The sequence below is a fragment of the Lampetra planeri genome, chromosome 21 (genome assembly GCF_965212315.1).
Source record: "Lampetra planeri chromosome 21, kcLamPlan1.2.h2, whole genome shotgun sequence".
Taxonomy (NCBI): Eukaryota; Metazoa; Chordata; class Hyperoartia; order Petromyzontiformes; family Petromyzontidae; genus Lampetra; species Lampetra planeri.
Window position 1 is genome coordinate 8,530,857 of NC_136127.1, and position 12,693 is coordinate 8,543,549.

Sequence of the window (12,693 nt, forward strand, 5' to 3'; positions counted from 1 at the left end):
TTATTTCGCGGGCCTTGTACGGCCCGTGGGCCGGACGTTCCCCACCCCTGCATTAGTGGGTGAAGGCCTTCCTACTCAGCTGCCATCCAAGATGGTTCTGAGGTGCCACAATCCACCACACTTATAAATTCTAATATAAATAATACATATTAAACAATACACTTACAAGTGTATTCTTTTTTTAATGGAAGGGTCAGACACTTCTACAATCTCGGTGGTAGACCAGAATAATGATGCATCTACTAACAGTTGAAATTCCATTAAAACGTGAATTACATCATGTGTATGTATGTTGAACTTCTTTTGCACTGTACGTAGCCAACCATGCTTGTGCCAGGCTAGGTGCACCTTGAGACAGTACACAATGTATTACTTCAATTGCTATATTTGTATGTAATGGGCTCGCATCATCCCTGAATCTCCTTGAGGTACTTAAGTCAAATGTTAATGCTGAACCATAACAATCCACCAAAATGCAAAGTGGGGGAGATTCGTTAAAGACTTAGAAAAAATAGTATATTTATATTTGTCATTGAGCCCCCTAACATTCAGGTGGCTTCACCAACACGGTGTCCTGGGATTGGTACCTCTTGATATGGAGGCTGAATTGAATGGGCGACACAGCCTCCTCCAGTCGCTGAACGCTGAATCTCAGTCCAACCAGCAACTGGAGGAATAGAGTGAGGACAGATTGGAGAGAACCGAGCGTCACATGGCCCAACTGTCTGTTTATCAATGTGAGAGGATTCTCATACAGTCCGGGGTACCACAGTGGCGATGTTAACTCCCTCACCTGGTATACAGGAGGTCATGGGCTCGATCCCGACCCTGACACCTGTATATTTAGAGTTTGCATGTTCTTCTCGTGGTCGAATGGATTTTTCTGCGGGTCCTCCGGTTTTTACCGCCACATTTAATAAGCATGCGTTTATTAAAATATTTGGCTGCGATAATTTTCCACGTGATAAGCCACTTTGTTGCACTATCATTTGTGGCCTGGTCGCTTCTGAAAAAGAGCTATATAACTCAGTGGGCATTACCCGGTAAAATAAAAAATAGTTTTATAGTAAACAGTCCGTTCCCACTCACGCAAACATCTACGCCAATTCGAATGCACGTATAATAAAATGCACAGCCTAAATGGATTTCAATAAAAACAATTAAACAATGACACAATGAATAGTGCACCCATATGCCACGCTTAAACGTAGAACACCCACACAAAAAATTGTTACGCAAGTTATACTCTTGCTGAAAATAAGACAGCTGGCTACATCCGTCAGTCCGTATTTGTTTTAGGATTCCCATCTGGTTCAATTTAAAGTAGTTTGTGGCGAGTACGGCACAAACGGCTTCCCGCTATCACGCGCGATGCCGGGGCAAAAGTCTTTGGACGCGTGGAGCCTTACGTTGGTGCCTCCTCTCATCGGGTTTCCCAGATCACACACCACACTGCGGGTCAGGTTTTCTGTCTTGTACGCACACGTCAGCTTGGCTAGGGACTGTGGATGAGATGGAAAAAAACATACTTTGGTTAAGACGGCCATGTTGCAGAACACGGCAAAGTTTAATGTTTTTAAAAGAGCGCAGCCCTCGTTCATCAGCCCTTCTGGTTTGTAAGACGATTTAGACAATTGTTTTGATAATCTCATGCGGAGAAGGTTTATGTAAACGACATAGATTATTTAAATTGGGTACCAGTATGCAAACACTGTAACACACCAAATTAACGACATCATCTGCAAGTCGTTGCTAAGACAAACAGAAATGCCAAAGCCTGATGAAATGCATAATCGGTAACATAACATGGTCTTTAAAACTGGATTCGAAACAAATGTATGACCGCAAAAATAAAATCCCTTGTCTATGACATGACGATGGAATCATGATTTATTTTGAACTGTTGCTTTTTGTATGTCACAGTCTTTTAGAAAGACAATTTTCTGACGTTTCATAGCTGTGTTCAACGTAAATGCATAATTAAAAAATATACTTCTGGAAATGATATTCCTATCGTGTAATTGGCATTGTTTGATTAGCTGAATACATTTACATTCACAAATTTCAATGTGAGCAGTGCCCTTCTGTGTGTCAGGGAACATCCTCGGAAGATGAAGTCACAGAATTACACTTAAATACCCCTCTTTAGATTTCACTGAGAGACAGAGGAATACATGGATCAAAGAACAAATACAAAGTATAGACATCACATTCCCTGTCAAAGAAACTAAGTGGGCTTTGGTAGAATACGTCACTAAGAAGGGATGTTGGCCAATAGACGAGACTGGTGATGGAATGACAGTCAAAGGAGTGAACATTCCTGGGATGACAACTACTTTGTGCGGGAGGTTAGAACGAGTGTGGCATCGCAAGACTATGAGGAATGGTGACAGTATTGGAAGGACGTTATCCAGCAGTGGATTGACCATAGCTAATGATGATGATGATGGCAAACAGTCAATGTTTGTCACATGACAATCAAGCTAAAAAAAAATATTTTAGAAGCTGGAATGAGATAAGTTTAAACAGTTATTGGTGACCGGGACAAAAGTATCCACTCCCTATACTGCAGAATTCGGTTTAATCATGGGTTACTAAAACCCAGATCCAATACCCAGGAAGCTAGTGGTGCCAGTCCAGTGTTCAAATGTGGCATTCATGCACTTAGCTGCTCAGTCACCAAATCATTTAACTAATACATGACATGTGGCAATTGACCAGCGCAAGCCAGTGTGTTCTTTGTTTGGTTATGCACATGAATTATGAAAAGCAATATTCGTAACTCGAAAGTGGAATTGCGTCCTAGCATACTGAAATGTGCCAATGAACCAAAACATGTTAGCAATTATACCAAATCATGTACCTAACACAGCTGGAAAGCAACCAAAGTTTTGTTAACCAAGTCTTATACTCCAAGTCCGGAGGGGGGTGGGGGGGGGGAAATGGCAACAAAAAAACTGCTCCTATTTCCACGTTGGAGACAGCTGTAACACAGTGCAGATGGCAAAGTTTCACCTAATTATAATAATTATTTACAAGATTCTTGTACAATAACCTACGTAAATATATATATAATATAGGTTGCTTCCAAGAAAATACGTTGTGCTCATGTTCTTGTGCTTGCAAAAAATGCGAGCGAACAAAAATACACGGCAATAAATATGACGTGAAGTGAAAGCCCAGCCGCCGATTCAGCTTTCATACCTTAATCGGTCTTAATGACCATCTTACTCGCAAAAAAATTACTGACTTTTTACTTTTGCTGACTCCTAAAAAACAGTGGTAAAAAAGTATGAAATGATCGTTTACAGCCTTTTGGCACTCGACTACTGGACGAAGGCCTCCCCACACCATGTCAGCGATGGTGGTTGTTTTGCCATATTTCATCACACTGGCCAATGCGGGTTGGTACAGTACGGCAAGTTCTGATATTATGCACCACTGATATTGGGTCATGGATTGAACTTGAACTTGGGTCGCAGGGTTTAAAGAACGGTGCAACTAACCACTCCGCCTCCACTCACCGCCATTAATAAAGCTATCAAAACGTCTGTATTATTAAGACATTTTAAATCAAGGACGGACAAGGTGTTTATGGCTTACAGGAATCTACTAAAATAAAAACGTGCATTTAAAAACTAATTTCTGTATAAGAATCTTGACAAAGTGTCTCTTTCTCCGACACTCAATAAAAAATTGACAATTGCCGAAAAGCACAGAAATATACATACACATTTAAATACATCTCGCCAGTGTGGATGAGTAGGCCAAATATGCTCTAGAGCAGTTATCTAGAGCTCCCTGGAGTGAATACCCATCCATTAGCAGTGGTGAGTGTGAGCATTTGTGATAACTGTACATTTATCTTCTACATAGACTCAAGAATGTTTTTTTAAAGGGGCTATGATCATCTTTCGTCCACCATTAAAAATATAAATCAAGAAATCGCCACCGAGAACAAATGCTCAGGTCACGTCAGCCCGATGACGCGACACCACACTCCCGCCAGTGGGCTGGGAACGAGCGAACGAGCGAGGGCCTGTTTTGCCAGATGGGTATTATTTAGGGTTTCCTGTGGCGGCCGGCTGTAATCATTCACGCCGTGACAGCAGAACACGGCCGATGCTCAGGGGACGCTGTACTCGCCACCCAAGCTATCCGGCACCATGCCGCAGGAACACGGCACGCGGGTCAGAACTTCACAACGACTCTCCAACAACGAGGCAGCCGCCCCTCTTCGTCACCGCAAAAAGCACTGTTTTGAGAAGAAAGCCAAACGGATCGAAAGGCATTTTTAAACAATGTCCGGATTTAATGTCAAAGAGTAAAATAGGCAGCGGCAGGAATGAGCGTGTAAATCATTAGTTTCGGGGGAGACCCTACCGGCAACTATTTAAAGATGTGCCTACTTTGTTGGACCGAACTGCACTGATAAAAGGTTCAGCCCTGCAATTGATTTATCACACCATTGCTAGCGGACGGGCCTCCACTAGAAGGAACTCTAGAGGTACCTTAACCTACTCTTCCATGCTGCCTGGAAGTGTCGGAAGAGGGTGGAGTACACGCTCACTTTAGCCCGCCGAATGTGGCCTACCAATCGACCGTTTGTGGTGCTCCCATTCACACTGCTGGGTGGACAGAGGTGTAACCGAAGCTATGACTGTTCAATATGTAACATCTCGTCCCCTCCTATCCAGTTGGATCCATGCAGTAATGTTGAAGCGCTTGGGGAAAAAGGCGCGTGTAATTTAAAACACGCGTGCGTGAACGCACGCAACATGCGGGGAGGTGTAATTAAATTAGAACGTCATTGAGCCCATTCATCTTTCAACAATCTAAGGTTACAAAACACATCCACGCCCTTCAGGTCGGAAGTTTGATTTCAATTCACAGGAACATGATAACTGATTTAAAAAAAACCTCAGGCAAAAAGAACGAAATGACCAGTGATTGCATAACTGCTGGAAAAACAAACACTTCACTTTGATGTGCTAGACAAGCCACGTTCAGGCCCATTACTTAAAAAGGTCTGCACTTTAAGAAATTAATTTATACATATATACAAACAAAAACAAACATTCCTCACGTAACCTACACTGACTGTTGGTATTCTTAGTGAGTACTGTTAGCGAGCACCTATACACATATATAAACACATACATTTCATTCATGAGTAACATCAATCATGTACGCTGCTGTTTTGCTTTAAATATAACCATAAACTATTCATTGTAAAACATGCTTTTCCTTACGGATCTGTCTTCAGAAACGTGTTTACATTTTGTCCCGTAATATGTGAATACGTGAGTGCAAAACGTCCCACTGGACCGCGTGAAACCCTGCAAGTGTGCCTGCGAGAGAATGTGTGCGGGAATAAGTTATTCCTGTGCGAGTGATATATTTGGTCTGTAAAGGACCTTAAAGTAGATTTCTACGAAAGAAACTACATAAATGTTCAAATGATTATTTTTGCAGTATTAGAGGTTGTGCACGTATGCGTGTGTGTATTTAGCGGGAAGCGTAGGGTAGTGGTTAGCACTCTGCGCAATGAACTCGGTCAACCGAGTTCGATTTTTGCTCACGGCCATCAGTAACGATTATCTGCATCAGTCCCAGACCTGCCCTTGGCAGACTCAGCTTTAAATGAATATCTGATACAGTGTGGTGCTGGCCACCCACCCCCTCGTGTGCCATGCTGACCTTCACAGGTACTCGTTAACAGTACTTGCCTTACTATTTGGTTCTTTCGGTAAAGTCACGTAGGTAGAAAAATAATACATCGCGACGTTTCGATCGCAACACAAGCAATCGTCATCAGGTGGGACAACCACAGCAAGAAAAAACTGCTGAAGTAATTTTTCTTGCTGTGCTCGTCCCATCTGATGACGATTGCTTGTGTTGCGATCGAAACGTCGCGATCTATTATTTCTCTACCTACGTGACTTTACCGAAAGATGGAATCGTCACAGCACGCTCGCTGTATCAAGTAAGATACAGCTATCGTGCTGTGACGGTTCCACCTGAAGACGGAAGCTTGTGTTGCCTCCGAAACGTCGTTATTTTTATTTTACTTTTATTAATTGTAATTTTTTATCTATGTGACTTTACCGAAAAAACCTAAGAATATTAATCCTTGCAGTCACGAAAGCTTCAAATCTAGAATTTACCGAAAGAACCAAAGAGTATGGACTCCTGCAGTCACGAAAGCTTCAAATCAAGATAGTACTTGCCTTGACAGCCTGTTCAGGCTATACGGGGGGGGAAGGGGGGAATCTTTGTGGTGGTGCAGTGGTTAGCGGGGAGGGCATTCCGCGCGATCCGGTTGACTCGCTCATTGGGGGTCATCTTTGGCAGTTCTGTGCAAAGGAAAGGCGATTCGTTGCCGGCACCTCGTTATTCCGGACGACGCCGACGTAATCGGCCTCGGGCGGCAGGACCACGTGGAGCTCCGCCTCGTAGGCGCCCTCCCCATCGTTTCGAGAGTTCACCGTGAGCACCAGGGAGTTCTCGTCACCGATGTACAGCTGCTTGCGGTCTCTGTGCAACCAGGGCGACGGAAAAAGGCGAACAAGGTGCGGCTCAACACATCGCTCGCACGAGTTGGGATTAGACGTGGCAAAACGCGCCCCCGTACAGGCAGACTAACGCCTGATTGCAGGCCAGGTAACCGAGTCACCTTGAGACCGGCTGCCACTGGGGGTGCCCTTTGAAATGTTTGACATGAGATGCGAGTCGCTTACGGGGCGTAAAGTGCCCCGCGCGATGCCTCATCATAAAGGGCTTAGACGTGGAAAAACTAGCCCCCGTACGGGCAGACTAACGCCTGATTGCAGGCCAGGTAACCGAGTCACCTTGAGACCGGCTGCCACTGGGGGTGCCCTTTGAAATGTTTGACATGAGATGCAAGTCGCTTACGGGGCGTAAAGTGCCCCGCGCGATGCCTCATCATAAAGGGCGCTTTATCAAAAACGGATCGTTATCTCACTCCCCTGCTGGTGTACGGTTCCGACCATTACACCTCCGATTCGCACCTCCGATTACCGTGGTTGGCTACGCTCGGTGCGAAAGAAATTCAGCAACCATACAAATACTGTACAGTGTCTAAGTCCAAATGCGTGAGGGAGCTCTACAGAGCCCCCACCCCCTCAAAATGGTATTTTTGGCCAACTCTTGCTAGTTGTGCAGCGATTCAGCGCTTGAATCACAGCACCACTCTCAGTATTCAGACATAGGCTCTAAACTTTACTGGATATGAGTATTGAGCAAAAGGTATGATAGTCTAGGTAAAGGTGCAGCCCTGCAATTACTTGTTCACACCACTGCTGACCAGCCTCGACAAGAGGAGCAATAGACAGCCCCTCTAGCCAGTAATTTGGCCTACTCTTCCACACTGCTCAGATGTATTGGAAGAATGGGATTGGCCAAAAGTTTACCCTATTACACATGACCGTCCAATGGATTCACTGTGGTACCACCCATTTATACTGCTTGGTGGACAAGAGGTGGTCGGATTTAAGGAACTTGGCCCATTGTTCAACTGCCGTGCTGGGAGATCAAACCGGTGACCTCTGGATTGCACGTTCAGTGTGCTAACCATTAGAACACAACAGTACCCCTTGGGGAGCCACAAAGAGACATAAACAACAAGGAGGCGATGAGAGGGAGGGTGGATGAGGCAATGTTCCTTCCACCCGCACTGGCAGAGCCTCAAGAACGGTGCGGGGGCCATGTTAGCGAAACCTTGTTTTTGCGAGAGAGAAAAAAAATTGACTGCCCAATTACATCATTAATATTCGAAGGTCAACATCGCTGGGCACGTACGTATAGTTACAGCTCAACATTTTTAAAGATGTTAATGAACATGCTTATATAAACAAAACATTGTGATATTTTTCTTTATATATATATAACAAATGTGATCTGTCAGCTGATCAAATGAGTGCATGTTTTCACAGTTGTGCCTGCATGGTTCTCCAATGTATTTTTAGTTCCTGAAGAAGCTCCGAGCAAACGGAACGAAACCTCGGACATCGTAACAAAACAACATGTGGGACATCCCAAAAACCCTTTTGAGAGTTATCAAACTGTGCATTTAGAACATTCATTTGTTCACCATCAATAGATTCATTTTGTGTCATTGAAGAAATGGATGCAAGTGAGATTCGCAGTACTCACGACAGAGCCGAGAGCTTGAGAGATGGCACGCAAATGTTGTCTGACCCACAGTCCAGAAGTATATGAGCCTAAAAGGAGGACAGGGGAGTGATGTTAGATTTTAACATAGGCTACCTCCTCTCTGATCACAGTCATCAAACAGAGCAGTCAGACTCACTACTAATTGCTGTATGCGGCTCGTTAAAGACCGCTTTGTGACGTTAGAGTTTTTTGTACCAAATTATATTGGAAAAAAAGGCTCTTCTTGTTATTTTGGTGTCTGACCACTGTTTTAGAGCATCAAACTTTATATTGATGAAGATGTTTTATTTGCCCAGAAAATCTGCAATGAGTCTCAAGCCCCGTTGTATTTTTTTTAGGTTTGGCAAATTCTAAATTTCTTTGGAAAATTCCATGAATGAGTGTTTAGCACGTGGGAGGAAACTTCAGTACTTAGAAAAGAACCATGCGCGTGAGGGTAATGCTCGAAACAGATAAGATTCAAGAACTATTGGTGTATTGCATTCTCTTGGCCACCTCACACAGTCCAAGCAGACATTTGAATGAAGAGAGACAAAATGATTACACAGTCATAATATTAAAACTGAGAATCATAATATTGCCCGCGACAAACCTATGTATGATTCAGGCTACGGCTTTGCCACGGTAGTAATTTGTCATTAAAATTTTCCCCAAATGTTAGGGAAAAAAAACAAATTGGCAGAAAGGTCAGGGAATAAAGTGGGACAGTGCCCCCCTCCCTCCACCCTCATCCTGACCTCCCACAACATCTCACTGTGGTGAAATGGTATCTCCTTTCCCTGGTATGCAGGAGCTTGTGGGTTCGATGCCCACCCTTGACGCCTGTGAATTTTAAGTTCGTGTTCTCTCCCTTGTGTTGGTCCGGTGGTTTTTTTCTCGGGGTCCTCCGGATTTTCCCTCCTACAATTATAAACGTGCATTGAGTTTATTTGGCTGCTACTATTAATCCCCACGTGTGATGATGGGTGGCTCAGGTCCCCTCTGAAATGAACCAATAACTCAGTGGGCTTAACTTGGTATCATAAAAGTAAACATTATAGAATTATTTAAAGGAAATCAGCGGCAAGCCGAACCCAATGTGTTTCCATACCACCACCCCATTCCCCTAGTCTTTCATAGACTCTTTCCCCTGACCGCTGTGACCTCCGTGACTAAATCGTAGCCTTAGTTACGATCCAATTTTCAAAACAGGTACCCACAATTTCGATTTAAAGCTTTCGTGACTGCAGGGATTCATCTTCTTGGTTCTTTCGGTAAAGTCACGTAGAAGGGAAGTAATAAAATAATAAAAATAAAACATAATAAAATAATTCTCATGACGTTTCGGCCACAATTCTCACGACGCTTCGGCCACAACGCAAGCAGCCGTCCTCAGGTGAGGACGGCTGCTTCCCTTCTACGTGACTTTACCGAAAGAACCAAGAAGAGTTACCCACAACCCGCGTGCATCGAACCTGCTTCTGGATGTGGTCGGGGCTGAAGTGGTTGCGGATTGGCCGCAGCCCCTGAGAGGCTGAAGTCGCCTCCTCCATGAGCGTGTAGTTGAGGCTCACGGCGATAGGCGTCAGCTTGTCCCGGAACTCCGTCTCGTCCTGTGGCGAAGGTTGGGTGCCACACATGACAGAGACGTGAAATGAGAATGCATCTGCCATCATCTCCCCAGTGATAATGCGAGCACAGCCAGGGTTCTTAATATAATTACGACAGAAAGTCTGTTTCTACGCATAAACTAACATTTCTTACTTTTGTTGTCTCTCCAGTGTGTTTCAGGGTTGTCGTGAAAGTGTATTTATTATTTCGATTTAAAGCTTTCGTGACTGCAGGGATTCATCTTCTTGGTTCTTTCGGTAAAGTCACGTAGAATGGAAATAATAAAATAATGAAAATAAAACTTAATAAAATAATTCTCACGACGTTTCGGCCACAACGGCTGCTTGCGGCTGATTGCGTTGTGGCCGAAACGTCGTGAGAATTATTTTATTATGTTTTATTTTTATTATTGTATTATTTCCATTCTACATGACTTTACCGAAAGAACCAAGAAGATGTATTTATTATGCTTGTATCCCCAGCCTCACTGAATATCAGTAGGAGGCGACGATTGGTATGTATATTCCAATTGAATTATGATTAGTGGTAAATTTTCAACTGTGGTAAACATGGGCATCGACGCCAACACGCACAATGGCCTACTCTTGCAAACGGCCTACTTTGGCAAAGATCTTTAACATTCACTGTGAAGCAGTCGGTGCATATATTTTGTTTCATACAGCCACAATAATAACTAGGGCGGCCGTTGGGTTTGAACTATGAACCTCTGCGACAAGCGGCCAACGCCCGACTGCTAGGTCACGTTATCACCCAAAGTGGTTGCTGCATTTCAGTTCCTGAAGAAGGCTCACAGCACATGGCGTAAAATATTAGCTATAATGCCGAACAATACTTGGTACAACCAGAAAAACGTTGACGTGAGCTATACAGCACAATGGCGAAAACCTATGGAGTAGAACGTTTATTTAAATTCTGTCGGCCTATGGGACTTCACGCCTAAGTTTTACAGCTGCACGAAATGTGTTTACGCAGGCAATCTCTGGACTGGTTTCCACCTGGCAAGGTCTCATCAGCTGCATCAGGCTTGTTGAACAAATACTGCTGGGTTGTGAGATGTTACCGCAAACAGCACTCCCGTTTTGTGATTTTTTTTACTCACCGAATCAGTTCTACGATTTGTATGCAAACAGGAACCAAGCTCGGTAAATAATTAATGGAATTTGTTAGCAGTGGTGCACAGGCATAAATAAAATAAACTCACCAGGTTCAATGGTAACAGTACAGTGCCCAAAAATATTATTTTAATTATTTACAAAGCCTTTGTTAAAATTACAAAATCTATATGCCATGACAGTAACAATGAACTTCATTAGATTTTTGTTTCATTTGTACTCATTTTAGGCTGAGTTAATCTAGGGGATGTCCAATAATTGGACAGTGAACAAGGTGTTGTCTGGAACAAACCCATGTTTGCTTGGATCACTGTGCAGTGTTCTAACCACATCACTCCCCACACACTTATGGACATACCACATGCACGTATATACGTAAAAATGACCCTCCGTCATGTAGTCATTCAGATTGTATGGTAACGTGTTGTTAGCAAGCATCTATTAAGGCCAGTGCCTCACTGATGCTGATGTTTACACACTGCACAAGATACTCACTGAAGGTGCAACAACCTCGGGGAGTTCCAGGACTGGTTCAAATATCGCTCGTCACTAAGGTAGCTGTGCTCAGGAATCAAACAACAGCACACAACACCACCTAAACTCCCCCTTACCACATCAGCCAATCCCCTCTCGAGTCTGTGCCGCAGCCATTTAGCCCCAACTATCCAACCAAACGTAAGCTTCTTTGGGGGCATGCAGTGCTAGGCATGTAGGTTACATGACAACTTCGCCTGCCGGAGGAGCTCACTGATATGACTGCATCCAACGCTTACAAGGATCTGTAAGTTCTTCATGCACTCCAGCCAGTAAACCCAGGACGAATCGTATTCAGGCAAGCCTGAATGTTTCAAGCTGGTGTAAGTGTTCTTGTAAAGGGGTCCACTTTATGCAACCACAGAGAAGACGGGGGCATAATGAGCACACGCACACACACACATACACGCCAGCTCCTGTGCATGTCGTTCAGAGCAGTACTTACACGAAGGTACACGGTGAGCTTGTTGCAAGTGGGGCCTTCTCCTTTGTTGATGGTGATGCGCTGCTCATATCGTGACTGCTGTGTCAAGGCGAAGAGAGCCCTCTTGATGGTGCCCTTTTGCTTCAGCCGGTCCAACTGCAGCTCCAGGTTAAGCTCTGCACATGGTCGTGCCATCAGAGGAGGTGGAGGAGTGGTCACTTGGGTTAATACACGAGGTGGTCAGCTAAGCTTAGAGAAAAGGTAAAGGTGCTGCACTGCGATTGCTTACCAACACTACTGCTAGCACGACCCTCGACTAGAGGAAGCTCTAAGGAGTAGGGCTAGGTGTCTAGAAAGAGGTGGGAGAAGTCACGTAGGTGAAAATAATCAAAGAAAATAATAAAGTGAAAACAACTAAATTAAATCACGACGTTTCGGACGCAACACAAGCATCCTTCATCAGGTGGGGACCACCACAGCGAAAACAGTTGCTGAGGTATGCCAAAGAGATGGCTTTGACAAGGTGGGAGAATTCACACTTTGACCCACGACACGTGACCTTGCCAATCGACTGTGGTGTACCCATTCATTCATAATCAACGTTTTTGGGTTTAGATCGCGTTATTTATAAATGTGTCGTAACCCTCCACCACCCGACACGGCCAATCAGTAAAAAAGTGTCACGTTGACAAAAGACAAATAGTTCACAGCTTTAGCCCACCGGTGTGTTGAAGCGTGAAACCACAACATTTACAATTTGAGTACGACGTTTCGCTGGTAATTGCATCCAGCATCATCGGGCAATTCGCCAGAATG

The 12,693-nt window shown here is 44.2% G+C and overlaps 1 protein-coding gene across 2 annotated transcripts in view; it reads right to left on the bottom strand.

Annotated features, from left to right (window-relative positions):
- LOC144724635 (integrin alpha-8-like) overlaps nucleotides 1-12,693 on the bottom strand; it is a 52,406-nt gene that overhangs the window by 12,116 nt on the left and 27,597 nt on the right. For both annotated transcript variants that reach the window (XM_078603918.1, XM_078603919.1), the window contains exons 18-23: nucleotides 11,899-12,053; nucleotides 9,651-9,788; nucleotides 8,176-8,243; nucleotides 6,390-6,537; nucleotides 1,410-1,502; nucleotides 588-667 (exon numbers count right to left, since the gene is read on the bottom strand). In XM_078603918.1, coding sequence (XP_078460044.1) covers nucleotides 588-667; nucleotides 1,410-1,502; nucleotides 6,390-6,537; nucleotides 8,176-8,243; nucleotides 9,651-9,788; nucleotides 11,899-12,053 — 682 coding nt within the window. The remainder of the gene's footprint in view (nucleotides 1-587; nucleotides 668-1,409; nucleotides 1,503-6,389; nucleotides 6,538-8,175; nucleotides 8,244-9,650; nucleotides 9,789-11,898; nucleotides 12,054-12,693) is intronic.